This window comes from Triturus cristatus, chromosome 8 (genome assembly GCF_964204655.1).
Source record: "Triturus cristatus chromosome 8, aTriCri1.1, whole genome shotgun sequence".
NCBI classification, from domain to species: domain Eukaryota; kingdom Metazoa; phylum Chordata; class Amphibia; order Caudata; family Salamandridae; genus Triturus; species Triturus cristatus.
In genome coordinates, this window is record NC_140591.1 from 171,661,273 (window position 1) to 171,685,286 (window position 24,014).

At 45.9% G+C, this 24,014-nt stretch overlaps 1 protein-coding gene across 3 annotated transcripts in view; it reads left to right on the forward strand.

Moving 5' to 3' along the window:
- BRWD1 (bromodomain and WD repeat domain containing 1) overlaps positions 1–22,263 on the forward strand; it is a 2,304,433-nt gene extending 2,282,170 nt beyond the window's left edge. For all 3 annotated transcript variants that reach the window (XM_085621250.1, XM_085621251.1, XM_085621252.1), the window contains one exon: positions 16,471–22,263. In XM_085621250.1, coding sequence (XP_085477376.1) covers positions 16,471–18,443 — 1,973 coding nt within the window. In that variant the 3' untranslated portion in view covers positions 18,444–22,263. The remainder of the gene's footprint in view (positions 1–16,470) is intronic.
- Positions 22,264–24,014: the final 1,751 nt, after the last annotated feature.

A 24,014-nucleotide genomic window follows, 5' to 3' on the forward strand; every position in this document is an offset into this window, starting at 1 on the left:
TTCAGGGGAGTAACTCCTTTACTCCAATGGAGTTTCTTCAGTTCTCCAGCAAAGCGTAGATCATCGAAGGATACTGGGTTTCTGTAGCAGAGTTTAGTCCAGGTAATATCTAAAGTCCTGTAGCCAGGGGTTCCTATTTTATACCCGAGGAAGGGGTGGGACAAACTCTGGGGACCCACCTATGGGAGGGTCAGGACAGAGGGGTGGCCACACCCATATCCTTTGTCCAGTTTCACGCCACAGCAGGGGCTGATAGCCCCTGCCACCGGTTTGAGCTGGACTATGCACAGGGACACCAAATGTGCCCCCAGTGCAGACATCAAAGCACTCTTCGAGTGCACCCACCCAGCCCTAATACACTAAAGCCTGTCTGGGAGGTGGTCACACCTCCCTGTGACTGGAAACCTATTGTCCAGCCGTCCCCTGCCGGAGTTTCGTCCAGCAGCAGGAGGGCAGACGCGTGTCTGTGGTTGGCAGCATCCATTTTGTGATGCCAGGGCTTGCAAAGCTGGTACTGGGTGTACCAGTGCTGTCATATTTCTCCCTCTAGTAGTGTGGAATCGTACCTTTCACATCCGTTATGGGTGTGTAGGTATGATTCCAAGGTGTTTGACACCAAAAACAACATGTTTCCATACAGCCGATTTAAAGTTAGCATTTACTGCAAGGTTCTAATGCACTTAAGAGTATATGGTATGGCTGCATCACAAACAACCCCGGAATAGAGGTTCCGAAGGCTGCAGAGGGGCTCTGCGCATGCAGGTGCACCCTCTCACATACAACCCAGCACCCTACCTTCAGGATTGATAAGGCCTGCCATAGGGGTGACTGATAGGTTTATATGTGCAGTGATATGAATAGATGTAGTGAACCTATATCTAAGTAATGGGTGCATGCACCACCTTACACAGGCTGCTGTAGCAAACCTGTTGTGTCATTTTGAATGGTCTCACAGGGGTGGCTTAAAACATGCTGCAGCCCCCGAGAGGCCTCTGGGATACCTAGGCCCTAGGTACATAGTAAACCATATACTAGGGACTTATAAGGGTACCCCAGAATCAATCTGAAGTGTACTTGAAGTACATGCAATCAATTTAGAGAGAAAGCAGATAGGCTGGGGTCTTGGATAGCAGGATCCCAGCCAGACTAAGTTGAAAACAGTGAAACATCAGCAAAACGTGGGGGTAACTAGAAGAATTAGATCCTACTCTCCTACAATGGGTTCATACCTCCGTTCAATAGGATTGCAAGGTTGGACAGGGCATAGTGTATGAGAAAGATCACTTCCATAGTTTCAGCACTGATCATGGGGCAAGAGTATGTGCGGTGCAATTTTCTTTGCATCCAATACCAGTCGTGAAGGATCTTAAAAAAAAAAAATGTCAGCCGCAATTGGCAGAGAGCCATGTCATGATCACAAAGCAGTAATGCCCAGTCCTCAGGAGAATATTACATCTCCAGAAGTGTCTGCCAGTCCAATATGGTAGTAGTAAGGGAGGGGCCCGAGTGTAGTCCTTAAGTAGAACTTATAAAACACCAAGACGACGCCTTTGAAGTGACTCCAAATACTGTTGTACTAGGGACGGTGGAAGTCAACCGGCTGATTCTCAAACAGCGGGGTACTTGGAGGGGTAACATCCCCAGTACATCATTGAACCGGGGGACCAAGACCATCTTGATCGTTTGTTCTCTCCCCCACAGTGACAAGTTCAGATGTTTCCACTTGAGAGAGTCAAGTCTGGACATTTTCACTAGCAGCAGGAGATTGACCTCCACCATTCTTACCATCCCTCTGTTGATTTGTGTACTCAAATAGGTATGGCCCTTAGGGTTCCACCACATGTTGTAAACCTGGGTGCATGCACTTGTTACTTGAACATGAAGTACCTTGAAAAAAGAGACATTAGGCATTTGACAAAACAGGAACAGTTTGTTTTACTAAACAAAGAGGCCCGGAGAACAGTTACAGGCACATTTTACAATCAGTCTGTTGCTTTCTTTTATACAGTCATCGTTGGTAATAAAAGGTTTTCGGTGATCATATATGGTGACAAATGTAAGTTGCTGCCTTTGGAGTCATAAATTAATTGTCTAATGGAAAATTCAGGTTGTCCTCAACCTTGCGTGTACACAATTTGGCCAGTGGGTAATGTGTCCAGATGTCCGGCTTGGGGAGCGCATGATCACTGCATGTGCTGTGACCTGATTGGCTGTATGTTCCTAACTCATCCCACCTGTGACCTATCAATCAATTAATTAACATTTGTATAGTGCACCACTGTCACTTCAAGGGGTATCTGGGAACTTTTTCTCTGTCAAAGAGCCAGGTATTGAGTCTCTTTCTGAAGTCTGTTAACGAGGATGCGGTATGGAGCTGTAGGGGAAGGTCGTTCCAGCTCTTGGCAGCGATGTAGGAAAAGGAGCAGCCACCTCTGCAACAGATGCATGGTGTGTGTGCGATTTGGCGCAGGGGGAGCAGCAGAGCAGGGACAGGCAGGGAGAGCAGCGGCGTAGGGGCAGCAGGCAGCGAGTGAGCAGAGTTAGTGGCAATGCAGGAGCATGGAGAGCAGCAACTCTGTGTTGCAGGGGCAGGGGGGGGCAGGCACGGTACCTTAAGCTGGGATCAGGGGAAATATGGGTGGCCCAGCCTCCTCCGGGCATGAATGGGTCATCCCTTTGCCCAGGTCCCGCAGGTGTCCTGTGATGTGAGTCAGCGTCCAGCTATGAAGCTGAAGGGCCGGAAACAAAACTGGGAAGAACAAGCCCGGGCTCTCCTCTCAGTGGCAGAGACTGCTGGGAGGAGTAGTTTCTGGCAGGATGGTCAGGAAAGTGTCCCGCAATGCGGGTGTCGGCATCTGGCTATGAGGCCGAAGGGGCAGGAACAAAGCCAGGAAGAACCAGTCTAGGCTCCCCTCTCAGTGGCAGAGGCTGTTTGGAGGAGTAGTTTCTGGCAGGAGGGTCAGGAAAGTGTCCTTTTAATCAATAACCCCGGGCATAGGTCTCAGTGCTTGGCTGACTATGTATTTGTGAGTCAGGTTGTGGTGGAGTTCACAACAGGTGAATTAATCAATAAAGACACAACTTTGTTCTTAGAAATGTATCAATTTTTATATAAGCATCAACTTTTTCCATATTACCATTTTCCCCTCTAGTTGATTTTTCGACTACACTTTCTAAGCCATAGTTTTTTGCAGTTATTGTATTGGGGTCCTGTTGTTCTTTATGCTCGCTTTCGACAACCAATACCTTCTTAGTTGCTTGCATTTTTCCCCAGTTTGAGGACTGGGTTTTTTTTTAGAGGCACCGTTGGTGTGAGTTGTCTTCCAGACTATGTGCACTGGAATATGTGATGAGGGGACATGTTGCAATTGAGTTTTGGTGGTGGTTGCAAAGTGCCCCGAGATCACATGTGTATGTATCTCTCAGTTCCCGGCATGTGGCATGCCACGTGACCCTCCCTTGATGTACCAGGTATCTCAACCCCGCTTTTTCTCTGGAAACTTCTTTTTGGGCCAACTTTGTGCTGTTTTTCTTTAGTTTCGAACGTTTCCCTAAGTTTCGCATCATCTACTATCTCATTTGGCATGGGGGGAGTGGGTCGGAGACTACTCCTTGGCCCCCTTTTGCCCCTACCAATGCCATCTTGTGGTGTCCGAGGTTGGGCCGACTGCTTTCCCTGGATGGTGCATGCAGGGCTTGAAGCATTTGGTAGCTACTATGCTTGATATGGAGGAGAGCGCATCCGTTAGCCTAACTTCATCTGGAGCTGCAGTGGACATTGGGGATCCCCCTTCCCAGGCACCACTCTCTCCCTCGGACCACACCCTAGTTCCTTTCAGTGCACAAGGGCCTGCTGTCCCTTGCTTGTGGCTAGGATCTCCTATTGAACTGGTATGTTTTTTGTTGCTATTTTGGAAGGTTATGGCACGGTGACCAGACTCTGGAAATCATAAAATCGGTGAAAAACCATGGGCCTTGACCAAAAACGTTTGCTGAAGTCTGCAGGTTGATGATAAAGAACCAAGACTGCCTCAGCAATTGTGGGATGCCTGGTCTCCTGGTGAACCCCCAACTGGAGGCTTGGACTCGACATCATGCAGACGTCTCGCAGCTTATTGGTCTTTGTGCATGTGCTGTGGAGTTTGTAGGGTTTTTATCATCCCAGGCACAAAGGAATCCTGGTTTCCGCTACTGAGGACAGCTTTCTTTTAGAACTGGAAAGAGGTCATTGCGCTGAGGCTTCTATTTTTTGGTGGCACTTTTGGGACTACACACCATGAAGAAAACATTGGTCCCATACATGGTGCCCACAAATGGGGAACTTTCAATCTTGTGATAAAAACTCGTCCCTTTTGACTTTAGACAAGGGGACCTGGATGTTTACTTTTTAAATTCTTTCTCTAGGTGCCGCCCTACACTTTCCACAGACTACTCTTCCCCTGGGGTGTGGCGAGCCACCCCCATCCTGGGAGATCAGCAGCAGAGCCCTGGCTTCCAGAGACGCCTTAGGTAACCTGGCTATTCCACACTCCTGTGGGGTCACCATTGTTGTCAAACGTTAGTGAGGATACCCGGTCGACACAGCTCTCAGTCGCTGTGAATCTCTAGACACAAGTAACAATTTGAATTCCCACTGTTTCATTTGTCCTTCTTTTCATTTGGTAATTTTTTTTTGCCGAAGAGGCTGAGTGGGTTCTAGTTCTCCCTACTTATGCCGTGCATTTTGACTCTGTGATTGCTTGACGGCACTACCTCCCCATACTGTTCCCCCCCCTCCCAGCCCGGATTGTGGCCCCTGTACCTAGTGGGCTGAGTTCCCTATCTGCGATTCCTGCTGCCACATGTTTGTCCAGCGACCTGATCCCTGCTGCGGAGTGCGGCGCATTACGGACCCCCTGCGGCTGAGTGTAGGGTGCATTCTGATTCACCTGTGCTTGGTTTTGTGGATGGACATTTCGGGGTTTTGTGGTGGCTGCCCTGGCCCATTGATTTCAGCTCATGGTATGCCTTTAACCTGCATCTGTCTGCCATGTGGCCCATCCTGCGGCAATAGAAGTACTACCTAAGATCTGGTTGCTCCCAACCCGCCTAGCCCCTTCCGCTATAGGTGGGTTGGAAGCCTCTGGGGTTTTGCGTTGGAGCTCACCTTGAAACTAGTACCATTTGCACGGTTGCGGCCAACACAGCCCCCTCGAAGGCGATCTTTTTCAATTTGTGTTGGACCAATTTAGCAGTCTCTCTGGGCTTGCTCCTGTTATTCTCTGTCCTTTTCTTGCTTCTTTTTGTGGTAATGTAATATATAGGCTTGTGTCTCCCACCAGGGTTTGGTGTCTAACCCAACCATGCTGTCCATTCCACACTTGATCTCCGTAGGTAACCCCTTTTTTAAAGATATTGTTGAAGAATGCGACTTGTGGGCCCGTATCGGTCCACAGCTGTTATGTCTGTTGTCCCCATCGTTCCCTCATTCTAGTCAAGAAATCAGTTATGCTCTTCTCTGGCTTCATAGTCTCTGCCTTTAACCCACCTGCATCTGGATGATCAGGGAACATATCTCTCAGTGCCTGTAAAAATTAAAAGCGGCCCGTCATGCTCTGTGTCTGTTAGCTTAATTGCTGCAATACGAGCTTTGGCGAACACCTCGTTAGTCTATCCAATATGGCTAATTAGCAACCTTTTAATTTCACCTATTGCTAGGTTGATTCCGTCAGTGTTCTTCTCGATGCATGAAATCCATTTCCCTTCTTCGTCCAGCAATGATGATAACTTTGTCAGTAACTCCTTTTCTCAGCCCATGGTACATATATGATCCCTGCGGTGTCCCTCTGTAGTAACTGGTACATTCTTATTTCAGGGGACTCTATGGGGTTTCCCTAACATGGCATTCCTATCTTTTTAGGCATTCCTGCATGTAGGAGAAGTTTCACTTGGGGTCTCCTCCTCTATGTCGGATGCAGTCCTCTGCTATAGCCATGTCCTCTGGCTCAAATGCTCCTTCCTTCGGCCAAGGTCTATCATATTGGTCTCTTTCCTCAGTCCAGTAGGCTAATAGGTGGCAGATCTGGCACGCAAATATCTCAACTTCCTCTCTTGCTAGTATCCCCCTCCGGGTTAACTTGTCTTTGTCGTGTGCTCTGGTGGAGTAGCACACGTCCTTGTTGCTGCTCCCCTCGTGTGTACACATCTAACTTGGGATAGTATCAGGCTGTCTTGGTCTTTTAATTCCTGGTCAGCCCTTCTCCTTTGTCAACAGATTGGTGAGGCTCTGATCCCTGCTAAAAGCCTCTCATATATTTCTGCATCCAGTTATTCCCAGATCAGTGCCCTGTTCCTACCCCCGCTTCCCTCATATGAAGAGTGCACTGTCCTGTGTTCTTGCTGTACTTCCTGAATGCGTGCTCTTTCTCTGTGTAACCTCAGCTCACGCCCTTCTTCCTTGCTCCATCTGGTTTGCCTCCTTCGCTCTGAGCTGCACGTTGTACCTTTTAGTTGGGCTTTTCCTTCAAACTCGCACTCTGTTCTCTCATTGGCTGCCTGAGCCAATCCTGTAGCCCCACCCTTGTCATCAGTTTCCAGGGAGTGGAATTTCCTTCCTCACCCCCTCTTGCAGAATCGCTATCTAGAACTGCCACAATCCTCCTGTCTCTTATGTATGTTTCCCTGAACCAGTGGGAGTGTGTTTTTGGTTTGAGGTTGAGGTCCTGTGTGTTAGGCATGTAGACAGGGGAGGTCGAGCTTTTGGGGACTTTTCCAAAGGATGTAGGCTGTGCTGGAAGCATCTCGGCTGGCTAGCCTTTTGGTTCCTCATGCTTGGGCCTAATTGTTCATCTTTTATGGGGGGGCCATCAGCTCCTACTGTTGGTGGATTGAAATATCCCAATGCGGGGTGAGCTGGCGTGAGCACCTCCATTCCTGCATATGGTGGGGGAGGTGCTGATGCTTTGCTTGCTACCCACGTTGTAGGGCTATCGCGCTCGGCCTCTTCAAAGATGGCCCATAATTCTAGTAAATCCTCTCTTTTGACCGATATACTTAGTTTTTATGTGCATTTTAGTGTGTTCTATTACGTTAATGTCAAATGTTCCCTCCTTAGGCCAGGTAAATGTGTGTGTCTTTGAGTGTGCGTGCCATTCTTGGGAAAACTTTTTATGTTTCTTTACTTGTGTGGGGAAATTGGTTTTCTTGTGTTTTAATGGGGAATCCATGACCATTTTAGTGGTTTGTGGAAAAAACACGACTCAAAATCTTTTAGGAGTTTTTGTTTGTTCTTATCGTGGGGGCAAACGTATATGGTGCAGTCTTAACATTTTACGTACTATGAGCTCAGTACTATTCATAAATGCATCAAACAGTTCAACTTGAACAATTCAACAAACACATGTATCTGAAAGAAACACGTTAGTTAGATTCCTCACCTTAGAATATCCCCAGGCATCAGGCTGGATCCGGAAAGATTTTTCATCAGCAATACCCTTGGGCGTCGCTAGGCGTCGTCTGCGGCTCCTTGTCCATCGTCGGCGTCTTAATCGCCGGGATGACGTCGTTGGAGTACTTAGACGCCGCCCTCGCGCGCTGACGTCAGTTCTTCTTTTTTCCGCTCCAGTAAGCGCCGATCCGGGAAGAGCATACCCTTTTAGTCATTTTTTGACTAAACTTTTTTTTGGAACTCTTTTGTTTCTATTCTTGTCGACATCGACTCTGGTGCCGGTAGGGATGCCTGGCTTTAAGGCTTGTAACTCCTGTCACCGACTGATGTCGGTCACGGACCACCACCACCGGTGCCTCTATTGCCTTGGAACCGACCACGACGCCGAGTCGTGCCTCGACTGCCGGGCCTTGACTTCGAAAGCTAGGCGGGAGCGGTCCCTCAAGCTACTCGAGTACCGGCAGTCGGCTCCCACCGCTCGTCGGGGTCCAAGTCTTCGAAATCCGGTAAGTCGAAGCACAGCAAGAAGTCGAAGAAGCCACACCGCTCTTCTGACTCCCCTCCCTGGTCGCGTGACTCTGCTGAGGGTTCGGGTGGCACCACCCGCGCTGCTCCATCGGAGCCGCAGGGGTCCCGTCCGTCCCCATACCCTCCGGTCCCTGGGACTGATGCGACTCCGGCGGAGGTCAGCACTTTCCTCATGGCCATGAGGAACCTGGCTCCGCCGTCGACGCCTGCCGGCGCGCCTTCGGGCCCCGCAGGCTCGACTGGGAGGCCTAGCGAGCCGGCGGCTCCGGCGCCGTAGTCGACTCCGGTCCAGACGCCGCAGGACCCAGGTCCGCAGGGATCCAGGCCTCCGGTGCACCCCTCGGTGCCGTCCCCGGACGATGCCGTTCCCCAGTTTAGTCCCGGTCCGGGCCCGGCGTCGGAGCGGCGCCATGCGGCGCCGCACCCGACACCGATGGGTGGCAATTTCATCTTCCGCCCGGCTCCGATCATTCCACCTGTATACCAGGAATCGGATGACGGTGACGACTGGGAGGGGTCTGAGGACCCTCTGGCCCGGCAGGGCCAGTTATCTCAGGACTGGGCAGACGAGCTGGGGGATGCCAGTGGTCTTGACACCTCCCCTGACACTGGCTTCAACTCTCCTCCGACCGTGGCTTCGGAGGAAGGTGCTGCATTTTCTGTGGTGCTGTGCAAGGCGGCCAAAGCCCTTGGGCTAGAACTGCCTGCTGTGGCCGTGAGAACGAACCTCCTCACCGAAGTGCTTCAACCGTCAGCAAGCTCCTTGGAGCCTCTTCTGCAGTTCAATGAAGCACTCATTGATGTTCTGAAGGGCACCTAGTCCAAGCCCTCCACAGTTGCTCCTTTGGACCGGAACGTGGCCCGGCGCCACCGCCCTGCACCAGGCGACCCCAGTTTTCTGTCCCAACACCCCACCCCTGAGAGCCTGGTTATCCAGGCCTCTACTTCCCAGACCTCCTTCCCGTCCGCTCCCCCTGGATCACGAATCCAAGAGACTGGAGCAGTTTGGCAAAAGCTGTTCTCCTCCCTTAGTTTAGGGCTGCGGTCTATTAACACCGCTTGTCTCTTGGACCGTTACTCCCACTCCCTGTGGGATACGGTGGAGGACGTGCTGCCCCAGTGTCCGGAGGAGACCCGGACACGACTCGCCCAGGCTCTTGCTGAGGGGCGGGATGCGGCACGGTATGCAATCGGATGTGGTTTGGACATGACGGACTCGCTTGGCAGGGCAATGTCGTCCACGGTGGCGCTTCGTCGCCACGCCTGGCTGCGGTCCACAAGTTTTTCCAGAGATGTCCAGAGCACCCTCATGGACATGCCCTTCGATGGCAGTTGCCTTTTTGGCAACAAAGCGGACAGTGCGCTGGAGCGCTTTAAGTACTCCAGGGCTGCGGCCAAGTCCTTGGGCCTTTCGGCCCCGCACCCTTCTGCTTTTCGTCCCTTTCGTGGCCAAGGAAGGGGCGCCACCTCACGTCCGACTAGCCACAGGCCGCAGAACCAACCTCCACACGGTCGTGGACGTGGATTCTGCCGAGGCGGTACAGGGGGACAACGTGCCGGTCCGGCCACATCTACCCCAGCAGCATCCGCCTCAAAGCCTTCCTAGTCCGGGCTTTCAGGCCCATTCCACGCCAGTGGGGGGCAGAGTTCGCCATCACCTGCTCCACTGGCGTTCCATCACTTCGGACAGGTGGGTGCTGCAAATCTTCCAAAGGGGCTACTCCCTCCCCTTCGAGACGACCCCTCCAGCCATGCCACCGCAGTGCCACCGCATGTCGGGGGATCACTTGAATCTTCTACGGGAGGAAGTTGCAGCCCTCTTGGCCAAAGGGGCCGTCGAGCGCGTTCCTGGTCCAGAAGTAGGCCGTGGTTGTTATTCCCACTACTTTCTGGTTCCCAAGAAAGGCAAAGGGGGCCTACGCCCTATCTTGGACCTCAGGAGCATCAACGCCTTCCTCCGGAAGGAAAGGTTCAAGATGCTCACCTTAGCTCAGGTTCTGGCTGCCCTAGACCCTGGAGACTGGATGGTAGCTTTGGACTTGCAGGACGCTTATTTTCACATCCCCGTCCTGCCAGCCCACCGGCGTTACCTGCAGTTCACGGTGGGTCAGGAGCATTTTCAGTTTACTGTGCTCCCCTTCGGCCTCACCAGTGCCCCTCGGGTGTTCACGAAAGTGATGGCGGTGGTCGCAGCTCATCTGCGCAGATCAGGGGTTCCAGTCTTCCCCTTTCTCGATGACTGGTTGTTGAAGGCGGGCTCGCCCCAGCAAGTCGTCTCCCACCTCCAGGTTGACCTCCTGCATTTGCTGGGGTTCTCCATCAATTTGCCGAAGTCGCATCGGAGTCCCTCCCAGAAGCTCCTTTTCATCGGAGCAGTTCTGGACTCAGCGCAGTTTCGGGTCTATCCTCCGGAACAGCGGGTTCGGGATATTCAGCCTCTGATTCCGATCTTTCAGGCTTTATCCCGGGTTTCGGTCAGGTTGGTGCTGCTGCTGCTGGGTCTGATGGCCTCCTGCATCCTGCTGGTACATCACGCCAGGTGGCGGATGCGGGCTCTCCAGTGGGACCTGAAGTTCCAATGGGCTTAACATCGAGGCAACCTGTTCGACCACGTCCTGATCTCGGAGGGCACTGCAAGGCAGTTGCAGTGGTGGCTCACGGACTGCGATTGGGTCAGCGGCAGATCCCTCTCCCTTCCCCAGCCGGAGCACGTAGTGGTGACGGATGCGTCCCTCCTGGGATGGGGGGGGCCACATGGGAGAGGCGGAGATCAGAGGCCTCTGGTCTCCGGCAGAGTCCCGGCTCCATATCAACCTACTGGAGCTTCGGGCGATCCGGCTTGCACTGAAGGCATTCCTTCCGTCTGTCCGGGGAAGTGTATTGCAGGTGTTCACAGACAACACCACCGCCATGTGGTATTGCAACAAACAGGGCAGGGTGGGGTCGTAGACCCTTTGTCAGGTGGCTCTGCGCCCCTGGACATGGCTGGAACATCAGGGCATCACCCTGGTGGTTCAACACCTGGCAGGTTCTCTGAACGCCGGTGCATGATGGATCACGAATGGCGTCTGAACTCGGACGTGGCGCAAGGCCTCTTTCAGCAGTGGGGAGAACCTTGGTTAGATCTATTCGCCACCGAAGAGAACGCACAATGTCCTCAGTTCTGCGCATTGAATTTTCCAAGGCGGCACTCGCTGGGCGACGCTTTTCATCACGAGTGGAGTTGTGGTCTTTTGTACCCCTTTCCGCCTATACTACTTCTGCCCAGAGTGCTGAAGAAGATCAGGCGCGACCGGGCCCAAGTCATCCTTGTGGCGCCGGATTGGGCAGAAAGATACTGGTATCCCGAGCTATTCAGTCTGTCAATCGATCCCCCGATACGACTGCCTCTTCAGGAGGACCTTCTGTCGCAGCAGCAGGGGACGGTCCTCCACCCGAACCTGTCCAGCCTCCACCTCCATGCGTGGAGATTGAGTGGTGGCAGTTGATGCCATTTGACTTGCCTCCTGAAGTCTGTGATGTCATTCTGGCAGCCAGATGTCCCTCCACTAAAACGGTATACGCCTGCAGGTGGAACAAATTTGTGGCATGGTGCACAGCAAAGGCTGTGAATACCCTTTCCGCCCCTCTTTCTGAAGTTCTCCTCTTTTCCTGGCCCAGCAGGGCTCTGCTCTGGGCACCCTCAAGGGATATCTCTCTACTATCTCTGCTTTCTTACGGCTTCCTGATCAGCCTTCTCTTTTCAAGTCCCCTGTTGTTGCTCGATTCTTTAAAGGCATTACTCACATGTTTCCTCCTGTCCCTTTCGTAATGCCTCAGTGGGACTTGAACCTGGTGTTAACCTATCTAATGTGCGCTCCTTTTGAGCCACTTCATAATTGTCCTCTTCGTCTTCTGACTCTTAAGACTGCTTTCCTGGTTGCCATCACCTCTGACAGAAGAGTGAGTGAGCTCCAGGCTCTTTATTCTATACCTCCTTTCCTCTCTCTCCATCCAGACAAGGTTGTTCAGGACTCGTCCTTCCTTTCTCCCTAAGGTGGTAAGTGCCTTCCACATTGGCCAGTCTGTTACATTGCCCACCTTCTTTCCGCCTCCGCATCCCTCGAAAGAGGTAGAGACGCTCCACCGTCTGGACCCAAAACGTGTGCTCTCCTTCTATCTGGACCGCACAAAACAGTTCCGGGTGGACGACCAACTCTTCGTTGGCTACGTGGGTGCTAAGAAGGGGCCGGCAGTGCACAAGCGGACCATCTCTCGGTGGGTCGTCTTGTGCATTAAGGCCGGTTATTCCTTGGCTAAGAAGGAACCACCTGTTGGGCTGCGGGCCCATTCCACTCGGGCCACAGCGGCTACTACTGCCCTGGGACAGGGAGTCACTCTGCAGGACATTTGTCAGGCCGCAACGTGGGCCTCGCTGCACACGTTTGCCAAGCATTGCTGCCTGGACAGCCTAGTCTGGAGAGACTGCTTCTTTGGCCGTTCCGTGTTCCAGGACTTCCTGGTGTGATCTTGGTTCGCAGACCCACCACCGGGTTTGGTATTGCTGGGGTATCTATTCTAAGGTAAGGAATCTAACTAACGTGTTTCTTTCAGATGAACAAGTTACTTACCTTCGGTAACGATATATCTGTAAGAAACATTAGTTAGATTTCTTACCGCCCCACCCATCCTCCCCGTTCTGGGGAACTGATATCGAGGGTTAAGGTCATCCCTTTCAGGGCCTTAGATTCATGGCACTAGTGTCGGTTTCTTGCATGGCTCTGCGTTCCTGGCGCGGAAAGCTATGTACAAGAACTGACGTCAGCGCGCGAGGGCGGCGTCTAAGTACTCCGACGTCATCCCGGCGATCACGACGCCAACCACGGACGCGGAGCCGCAGACGACGCCCAGCGACGCGCAAGGGTATTGCTGACGAAAAATCTTTCCGGATCCAGCTTGACGCCTGGGGATATTCTAAGGTAAGGAATCTAACTAACTAATATTTCTTACAGATATATTGTTACCGAAGGTAAGTAACTTGTTCTTCAAGAAGGAGCAGCCCAAGGGGAGCTGTGCCTGTACCACTTCTACACTTGCGCAAGGTGTTCCGATTGCTGACATCTTTAAGGCGGTGACGTGGGCCTCCTTATGCACCTTTGCAAAACACTAGGGGAGAGGATGTGCTCTAACAGCTAGAATGCTGACTTTGGAGCTGGGAAACTGAGGTTCGAGCCGGGGAGTCGACTCCACATCCTGTGATTCTGTGCAAAACACTTAATCTCCCTGTGCCTACCCAAAAAATTAAATAAAAATGAATTTGTCCTTGTGTAACGTAACTGTAAAGCGCTCCAATACCTTTGGGTCGAGTTCGCGCTATATAAATCTGCAAAAATAAATAAATAAAACTACTGTCCAGATTCAGAGGTGCAAAGAGATGGTTACTTCCCAAAGTCAGTCTTTCCAGATGTCCTAGTTTAATCCTCCCTCAACCCTCCTCCTGGGTAGGGTATTGCTATGAATTCTGTTCTACAAGTGAGGAATCTGCAGGTAGAAGTATCTATCAGAACAAAAAGTTACCTTTGAAAAAGATCTTTCTGGTTGATATACTTTATCTACCTGCAGATTTTTGACGGACTGGTCCGCCTCCCCGTTTGGTGGATGATTTATTAGAAAAGGTAATAAGATCCCATCTTGCTTTTCTTTTGGTACTGCAGTCTTCCACTGAAGTCATGCTGCCCTCTTGCCTCGAGCCTTGGAGAAAATGGAGGGTAACAAGCGTCGGTATCTGGAAGCGGGTGCTATATGACATCTGTGACATCACCTGACATCACTTTAGGCACTGTCTGAGTCCAGCACCCTTGGCTAGCGACCTAGTTGCTTTGAAGTTTCTGGATTCAGTCTGGAACCTGGAGTTGGTTCTACAGGTGAGGAATCTGCAGATAGAGTATCCACCAGAAAGATTGTTACCGCAGGTAAGGACCTTTTCTTTTGGTCTGAGCCACTCAACAGACCCACTACCTTGGAGGTGCCTCTTTGATATCTATTTAAAAGGTGAGGAATCTGTAGTTAAAAGTATCCATTAGAAGAGCAAGTTACTTACCTTAAGCATCGCTCTTTCTACTGGATACTCTCTATAACTGCAGATTCCTCAGCCACCCTCTCGCCTCCCCATTATGTGAACTGGACTCTTTTCACATCTTAAAAGGTCCCAAGTCTAGAGATCTGTGAACTGCTCACAACCAATCTTTTGTTGGGCTGGGAGTGGGGGCGTGGGCAGCCTAGAAAACAGCTGACATCAACGTGTATGACTGGCTCTTGTACGCAGCTCCAAAAGTCACTTCTGGAAAGCAACAAAGTTGGGCGAAGACTCACGTCACCACCTTGTGGTGAACTGGGGTACTGCTTGGAAATATCCAGAACCAGTCTGACACCTGTGGAAATATAAAGGTAAGGAATCTGCAGTTAGAGTATACACCAGAAAGTATGTTACAGAAGGTAAATAACTTGTTTGTTTCTGCTTTACTATGCATTTCTTCCCATACCCTTGATTTGTCAAGGTCTGAGGAAGATTCGCCAAGATTGGGCTCAAGTCATTCTTATCACCTGGATTGACTGGGAAGGGTGTGGTACAGAGACCTATGCCACTTCACTGTAACAGCACCTTTTGTTTACTACTCAGAGAGGACCTACTTCAGAGCCTACACCTTCATGCATGGAGATTGAGCGTGGAAGTGATCCTTTCTCCACACCAGCCCTTTACCAAATCAGTCTACTCTGAGAGGTGTTTCTTGGTGCGCTGAATTAGGAATGGATCCTTTTAAAGCATTTCTCCAATGTATTACAATTTGCACTCTTTTTAGCTCAACAAGGATGTGCTGCAGCTACAGTGAAAGGGTATCTTTCAATGTTTCTTTGCCTACCAGACTAACCCTCCCTGTTCAAATGTACGGTGGTATCAAGATTTATGAAAGGATTGGAAAACATGTATCTTCTGATACCATCCATCATGCCACAATCTGATCTTAAGCTAGTTTCAACTTTTCTCCTGGATACTCCGTTTGAGCCTGTGTAAGGTTGTCAGTTAATTCCCTCAAGATAGTTTTCTTGGTAGCCATTAATTTAGCTAGGTATTTTAGCTATATTCAGACCCTTTCCTTCCTCCCCCTTTCACATGCTTTTTCCCAGGCAAAGGTTGGTGCTGCAAACTAAGGCTGCTTTCCTGCCGAAGTGGTGTCCCCATTCCATCTGGGGCAGTCCATCACACTACCAACCTTTGTTCTGTCTCCATATCTTTCAACGGAAGGGGAATGGCTGCACAGGTAAGTCCAAGAAAAGTGGTGAACCTTTTCATCTGCCGTACTAAGGCATAAGCTCAGATGACCAGCTTTTCATTAGGTAAACTGGTTGCAAAAAGTGTAAAGCAGTTCCGGACGGATTATCCTGCATATTAAAATCCTACACTTTGGCCAAGTCTTCAACAGCAGCTTTAGCTAGGAGAGTGCCAGTGGTAGATCTACGGAAAGCAGCTATGTGGTCTTCTCTACACATCTTTGCAAAACATCACTAGTTGAACTCTGAAATAAATAGAAACAGTCACTTTGCCGGGTTTATGCTTTAAAATTTTCTCAACAAAACAACATTTTCTCCATACACTCCTCTTCCTTTGAATTATTGCATGGGAATCGATTCAATGGTAAAGGAAATGTTACTTGCCTTTGGTAACGATCTTTCCAGTGTATTCTTTATTTACTTGCAGATTACTCACTGAGCCTCCCTCCCACCATCTCTTCTAGAAGAGTAATACTATGTAACCTCTTTTTAATAAGTTTACAATTCAGTAATGCACCTTATCAATATACAATTCCCAATCTTCTTAAATATGCTTCGAATCGAGCAGCAAAAAACTGGACAGATTTGACATCGGGGCACCGTTCTTAAGGCTTTATGATTCTAAATATGCCATCATGACTCCACGTCTGATGTCCAAGAGAGTTGACCTGCCAGCGCCAGAAAGCTAATTCTAGGGTTTTCCAAATCCAGTCTGCATCTGTAATATTCAAAGGGGAGGAATCTGCAGAAAGATAGAAAGTATCAACCAGAAAGATTGTTATCGAAGGTAAGTGACTTTTCCTTTTACCTCTGTTTTTTTTCACAAATGCTTTTATAACACAGTATATACTCCTTGTATTTCTATAAGCTGAACATGCCTTTGCCTTGTTCTTGCCTGTACAACTGTGTTTCCCTACTCAATGTGTCATATAGCAATGAAGTCTGTAGTAAATAAACCCTTTCACCTCATTGTGATTTTATTTCACAGTTAATTAATTTGCTTTTGCCTTTATGTGCCATTCCATATTTGTCGATCTATTAAAATGCATTATCAAGCGTGATCTTTTAGCTCCCATCTTTTTTAGTATGTGCAATAGCCTCTGTTGCCCAGTGAGAAACCGTTCACAAACAAGCCTGGGATGCTGTTATATTTACTTTAATTTGGCAATTGTTTTCATTAGTAAACTAGAAATGTTCTTTTGTTACAGAAGCACAAACAAATGGTCATAGGAAAGCAGCCAGGAAAAGGTTTGTCAGCGATTCGGAAGAAGAATCGGAGATTCCGAAGAAAACAGTGAAACAAAAATGTGAACCACGCTATAAAATGCCAAGAAGAAGTGCTGCAATGGCTGCTAACAAAATAAAGTGCATGAGCGATATTGAGGATGGGTTTTGCTCAGACACAGAGTACTGTGTCAACATGCTCAGCAGAACAGTACCACGCCGAAGTGCTTCAGCTGCAGCAAGGAAAAGGTTATTGAATGAGTCTGATGAAGAAAAGGGAAGGAAAACAGGGAGTGAAGAAAGAAATAAGGAAAAAAAACAAATAACAAATAGACTACTTTATTCAACTACATCAATTGGTGCTCGAAAAAATAGTGATGGTAGTGATTTAGAGAGCACTAGTCGAAGGTCGCTCCCCCACAAAGCTTCTGAAGCAGTTAGAAAAAAGCTATCAAATAAGTTTGAGGAATGCAAAGTTTTTAAATCTGAAAGCAAAGAGTCACCAAGGCAAACCTATACCACAACTTATCAAACTGCCTCAGCTGCTATCAGGAATTCAGATGACCACATATCCGGCAAAGTCAGCAAAGACTCTCAACATCCCAGGGATTTTGCTGCAAGGAGAATGTATTTACACCCACCTGAGGAACTTGAAGATGTAAAATCAAATAATAACCAAAAAGAGTCCGCTCCTAAATGCACCTCAAGGAATGCCAATTGTCCAGTCGCTTCAGTTGCTGCTAGAAAAAAAAGTAGTGTAAGTGAATGCATTTCTGGCTGTAATAAAAAGGTGCTGCATAGTGTATTTGCTACTGGTAAAGAAACTTTGTTGGCTACGTCAGATGAAGATCGAAGTGTGCATTCAGAAAGTGAGGAAGAAGAGGTAGGAAGACCCACTTTAAGGAAGAAGCCACAGTCAACTAGCTCAGAAACTGCTAGAAGATATATCAGTACAAGTAGTAGCAGTTCAGACAATAGCACTAGCCCTTCCTTCCACAAGATTTTGACTCCGGCCAGAAGGCGCCCGTTAGATGAGTCTAAGAGAGACCAATTTTCAAAGTCTGAAAATGAACAAGATCTGGATGATGAATTTAGGTGCATGTCTGGGTTTTCGGCAGCCAAGAAGTGCACAATCGAATTGAAGAAATGTTCACAACCTGAACATGAAAAAGCAGTGCAAAAACCAACCAGTGGTCACAAGACAGCACAAAAGAAAGCACACTCTGCAAAATTCAGAAAACAAGCCCTTTCTGCTCAAACCTCAGAAGAGGCCACAAAGTGTAAAAAGCAGGTCCACCCGCCTAATAGGAAGACCACTATGAAACCCACAGACTCTGTCAGTACAAATATGAAAACAAGTGATGTAGACGAGAACGATTCAGACTCCAATACTCACAGATGGAAAAAATGCAATAAGCCCATGTCAAAAAATCGTACTTCTGGTAGAACTACTGCAAGAATACTAAGTGATGATCAAGATGAAACTGAGTTTGAGGATGATCTGAAAAATGGTAGCACTTATTCAAGCTTTCAGAATCAGAAGGCTTCCAGCACTAGCATGGAATCTTTGTCTACCTCCTCATCAGTGTGCTCTGATTCAGACAGCAGCTCCAACAGTGAGAAATTGTACTCACTGAAGAGGAAAAGGAGAGGAACACAAAAGCTCTTAAGCAAAGGTGTGGAAACCAAAGCTGCACGTAAGCCCCAAAAACGTCCTGAATTAAGAAAAAGGCGCAAAGTTTGTGATGATGACTTGAACTATATGCCATCTACAAATGTTTCTAGGAAATCTAAAATAAGAACTAGAAATCAAGGTAAAAGGACAGTAAGGTATGATGATGGCGATCTAGATTGTGATGTCTTAAAAAGTGATGACAATTTAAGTGCTGCTGGATCAAGAACTAGCCAGTTGCGGAAAATGACCTCACGAGCAAAAGCATGCCCTTTTTTAAGATAGCTTTGGAATTTCTACTAATAAGGACTAGTCTGCTTGTCTAAAAATTCAGGGACTATATTTATATTTTTCTATGAAAAGTGTATAAATGTGACTGAATCATGACTGTTCTTGCACTTGCTTGCCATTATCAGCATTATAATGCAAATACACACTTCCTCCATGTTGAGGTTGTTTGCGTATGGTACTGGAATTTGGTGCCAAAAGTCAGAAATCTGTGTTCAACACTGGACGTTTGGTGGGTAGTTAAGTTGTTTCTAATCATTATCACAAAAATGTGCATCTAAAAACGCACATTAACTGCAATCATTATTCAAAGATAACAAAGCCAGCAGCTGTTCTTAAACTTTTGATATTCTACATTAAAAAGAGCAATTTGGATCCCAGATGTAATTAGTGCTGCAAATTTCATAACTTTCTGGAAGACTGAATTTATATTGAATAGCTCATAGCATGTTCTAAAATTATTTACATTTCTTCCTTTTATATTTCATTTAAAATACAAATTTTGTACTCCAAACTCCATTGACAAATACAATTACCCAACTTGCATAAAGACAACACAGGATAGTATGAAATGAGGGTATCTTGTGCATTTTATTGTAGATGTACAGGGGAGTTTATTGAAATGCATCATTGTGAAAATGCAAGTGTCCTTTTAACATAGTGGTAACTTCAAATGGCCCTTATACCGTAATTAGCATTAGCTCAAAACGAGTATTAATACAGACATATGCACCAAACATGACAGTTTATGCACTTGTTTATTGAAAGGAACTCCTATAATCTTCTAATGTTGGCCAGACGTTTGATAAACTGTAATACTCTGCCAAGAAAATCATGTTCTTTCAATAGTTTGCTTGTTAAAGTAAGCTAATTTAAAGGAAGTGTTTACTTGTATACTTAAAGATGATTTGTTTTTACTTTTTTCATTTCCTGTTGAGATGGAGTAAAGCATTTGATTCCCTGCATATTTGTCTAAAAAGACGGACCATCAGCCTGCAATATTATTGCATGATGTACCTTAGTAGCACCCTTAGAAATATATTAAAGCAATGCTAGATTTTATATGGGCAAAGCAACATCAAAACTACATCCAACCATGGATTTTGATCAATTAATCAAATGTACCATTTTCCAGAATATTTGGAAGGACTTCGCAATTTTGTGAATTTGTGTATACAACTCTGGCATTTAAAATGTGAAAGCCTCTATCTCATTGAAATTTTGAACTCGGTCTCTCCTCTGAAAAGTGTGTTAAATACTCTATTGCAGATCTGAAACATTTGTAAAAGAATTCTTTGTCCTCCGCTGTCATATAATTTATAATCGTTCTACTAAACAATATGGCTAAAAAACAATTGTCTTCAGTAATGGTGGCAGCTATGTGTTTTCTATGTGTCTTGGCACCTCTTGAGGGAGGGCCACACATTTTGTTTTCTGTTTTTTGACAAGTACCTAGCAGTAATGGTACTATATCCTTCTATTCAGCTTGATTAGAAAAAAAACGTATTGCCATTGATGCAGTTTATCCCAATTGTATGGTAGTGGACCTGTACCCACAGCTAATTGATTGGCTGATCACAGTAGACAAGCTTGATCTCATTCTCTCAAGTATTCACCTGATAATGTACATTTTGCGCAATCTAGATGTGCCATTTGAAATTGTGTTTGATTGTTTCAACAAGGTTTTCTTTTTTAACTTCATTGGGCTTTCACTGTGCTGCATGTCGCCATTTTCTATACATTCATGACAACCTTTGCAAGATCAGAATAATGTTTGATGAAGCTTGCGAGTATCTCTACAGGTGAACAGCGTCTGGAAGATATGCATCGCTCCACATTTACCTCCTGTAGCTCAAGGTGTTATTTCAGCACTGAATTACTTTCTTTTAGTCCTCCAAAAAACACTTTTTTTCCTACATAGTACCGAGTACTGAAAACATGAGTTGGCCTTGCAGCCAGTCTAGCAGAAGGCAAAAATGTACCACAGAAAAACAGCTGGTCTTGTTTTTCTCCCACAAAAGAAGTAGCTAAATGTTTGAAAGTGGGTGTTTGACATCTTCTTTAGATCTCTCTTTTTGCACTGAAACTTAACAGTTAAGTGCCTTTCATTCAACAATCGGTATGGGAGGGAATGAGGTTCCCTAAACCTTACCTCATTGTGATGGCCAGAAATTAATTAAAGAGTTAACTAATGGCTAATTCTGTGCTGTTGTTTATCATAACACTACTCTCCTTGCCTGGTTTGACACAAGATGCTCATGCCTCTACCTAGCCCAGGAGCCTCAATGTCTGCTGTCAAAAGGGTTAAATGCCCACCCTCATTTATATTACTTCACTTGATAAGGTTTTTGAAGGATCTACATTTATTTACTTGACCACATTTGTATCTAATTATTATTAAACAGCTTGATTCCTGATTGTTAGAGGAAGATTGGAAATTTACTCACTTAGAATTACACAGTCATTTGGTGCAAATGCTTGACTTTTCAGTGATGGACAGAGAACCCCTGGAATACTCCTGGAAAGCTATGACATTTATAATTTTCCAGTGATTATTCTCATGCATGCTATTTAAGCATGCAGGAGTGTATTTTGGCTTCTATGGGTTCCCTTGGAGCACCTACTAATCCTGCACTCAGATTAAATATGGGTAGGTTTCTTCTACATTCCAACCCTAGAAATAAACACACATATTTTTACCTTTAATGTGAGTTTTACTTTCATGTTGAGCTACAGCGGAACACTGCAAAAGAAGCATGTGAATACTCACAAACGTACAGGTTCGTGGTGGTTGCCTACTTTTATAGATTTATGCTTTCAATCCTAGCTAGAAACCCACTTCATTCCTAGATTTGTGGTTCTATAAATTTCAGCATACTGATTGATTTTCCATAGTACCAATTTTTTTTTCCTATTTGTACATTGATCTTGGGTACAGAAAAAGCTTTCCAACTAGGCAGTTCGTGTTTTAAGCTGTAAGAAACTCTTTGCTCAGTGTCACAATATATGCAAGTTTTTCAGATTTTGTCATTTCTCTTAGGAGATGAGCATTTGCCCTTTCAGTAGTTTCTGGTATTTTTCTGCCATAGTCACTATTTTGTAGTATTGGATCTACTAAGAATCAGTAAGGTGCAGTGAAACAATCAGGCCAAGGAACTGACCTTGTTGATATAATCCATTGAAGCATTTTAAGATTATCTTGAAACTTTCAGCTTTCCTGTAGAGTCTTTTTTGGTGATAGTTGAAAATCATCATTTTCATTCTTTTTACATGAAGCATAACTTCTTGGTGGATGTTCATTTAATTTGATGGAAGTTTTAAATTCATCAGGAATTTGTAAGCAGAAGTGTAGCTCCAGTGTTGTACTCCATCTTCATGTTTCAACTCAACCTGGATATTATTCTTTAATTTCTTGGACAAATTCTAGTCCTTCTGATTGTAGCAATTCTCCTTGTGTCATTTGCTTCAAATGTTTTCTGGTTTGTACCTTTTGTCCTTCAAGCATGCAACATTCTGGAGATTGCCTTAAATAATCTGATCAGGATTCCTAAATAAGTGCAAGCACAGCTCTTGGTCTTTAAATGGATATGTCTCTTACACAGTATTTGAATTGTGCCAACCATCCATGTTTTATAGTCCGAATGTATAGATTTATGAAGATGACCTAATATAGGATGATTCAAAACCAGTCTACTCAATAGTTTGGGAATGGTCTGCATGGTCACTGCTATTATATGTAATTTGGGATATGAAAAAAATACATGCTACAGAACTTCTACTTGGTAAAAACAACCATGTCGAGTCTCATAGCTGAAACTGTGGGAAAAAAAAAAGTTTAGGAAAGTATTAATGTGTTTGGTTGTACCAATCATACTTACATGGTATTGCTCTTTGGAACCTCCTTTATAAATAACTCTTGAAGGCTCTGTTTTATCCAGTCAACGTCCCTCAGTTTAACCTAAATTTGAAAATAGTTGAATTGTGCCTTTATCTGATCTTGCCACCTATTATTCAAGCATCTACATATCTTGAAACAAACTGCTAGTGAGGAAAAGAGGATAGTGGATAAAGATGTTTGGGTTACAACATTTTCCCTCCTCATTCACATATCTTTCAAATGGAAACACATTCAAGTATTTGCTACTTCACAGCACTCTTGTCTATAATATTCAGTTAATGAAGCAAAATCTCTTTCCTCCATGCCTGTTATAGCTAAAACTCCAGAATTACTCTTTGCATCTCTCCTTCTTAATAGCACTAGAGAAACGCTTTTCACTGTATTACCTAATGTTTGAGAAAACAAAATCTATCCTAGACCTAAAATAGGTGTGTTAAAATAAAAAAACAGAATATGGAACTGTACTAGCATAGGTTTAAATCTTCACCATTTACCTTTGGATTATATCTGCCAGTGACAGAGAAAATAGCAGATACTATGTGGAGTCGGAAAACAACCGATCTATGGTGTTATCCACTTTACTCCAAAGGAGTTAATTTTATTTGTAACTTGGCTGGCAATCACAAGGAGGAAGATGTCCTTTTTATTTCTGGCTACTGTAACTCATCTGGCTTGCTTTCTCATAAGTAAAACTTATAAGGTGTTTACAGCTTTTCCAGACCTTGCTACCAAGATGTAGACATCGGAAAGTCTATTTGTTCTAGATGTAGAGATGTGTTGTATGAACCTAGAAAATGAAGTAATGCAAGTGAGTTCCATCTGGGCCCTGTGATTCATAATTGCTTGGTGTCAATTTATCAGATGGCTGACGTACATGCTACCCCCAATCAGGTTATTTGTGTTACTATGGATTGTACTTTAATTCCAACACTGAGCTGAGGGTGCCTGACCCAGAACCTAGACATACCAAAATAAGGTATCGGCATAACCCAACATCAGGTTCCCAAAAATTGCTTGTTTCAGGGGAAATGGACCAAGGTCCACTGTAAACAATTTCATAGCCCTCTAGGTCCACAAAGCCCAAAAAAGGAGCAGAAAATTGAAAAGCCAGGTTGACACATGATGCCCAAATAGCTGTAGGAGTTTAGTGCAAACAGTTGCATTATGACTGTTTTTGACCCGGTTTCTTCCATTGGGTCTTTAAGTTAACGTGAACATTTTTAACCATGATAATTCCATCTGATACTTTTGAGAAATGTTGTCTGACATTTGATTTTTTTAAATTTATTTAATATTTTTGATTTGGCTAATTTCTTTTTACTCCTGAAGTATCCAAAATCAGCGATTGACATTTTTATCCAGGTTCCTGCTACATTTAACTGTTATACTCAAAATATCCACTACAGATATCTATAGCTTGCAAATCCAAAATCGGTCAGCGCTTCCAATGTTCAGGAGCAGTTTTATTAAAAGAGAACCTATTCAGGAGAAATTTCCTTGTCACTAAATAATGGCTCTTTCTTATCCCATATGAAATTGACTTATTACAGCACTATTCATGCTTGATTCATAAAAGATACCCAATCACTTTTCGAATGTTCACCACATCCATAGTCTAAAGTAGGGGGTGGGTTTTGAAATGCGGTTAATAAGGTAACTTCAATTCCTGG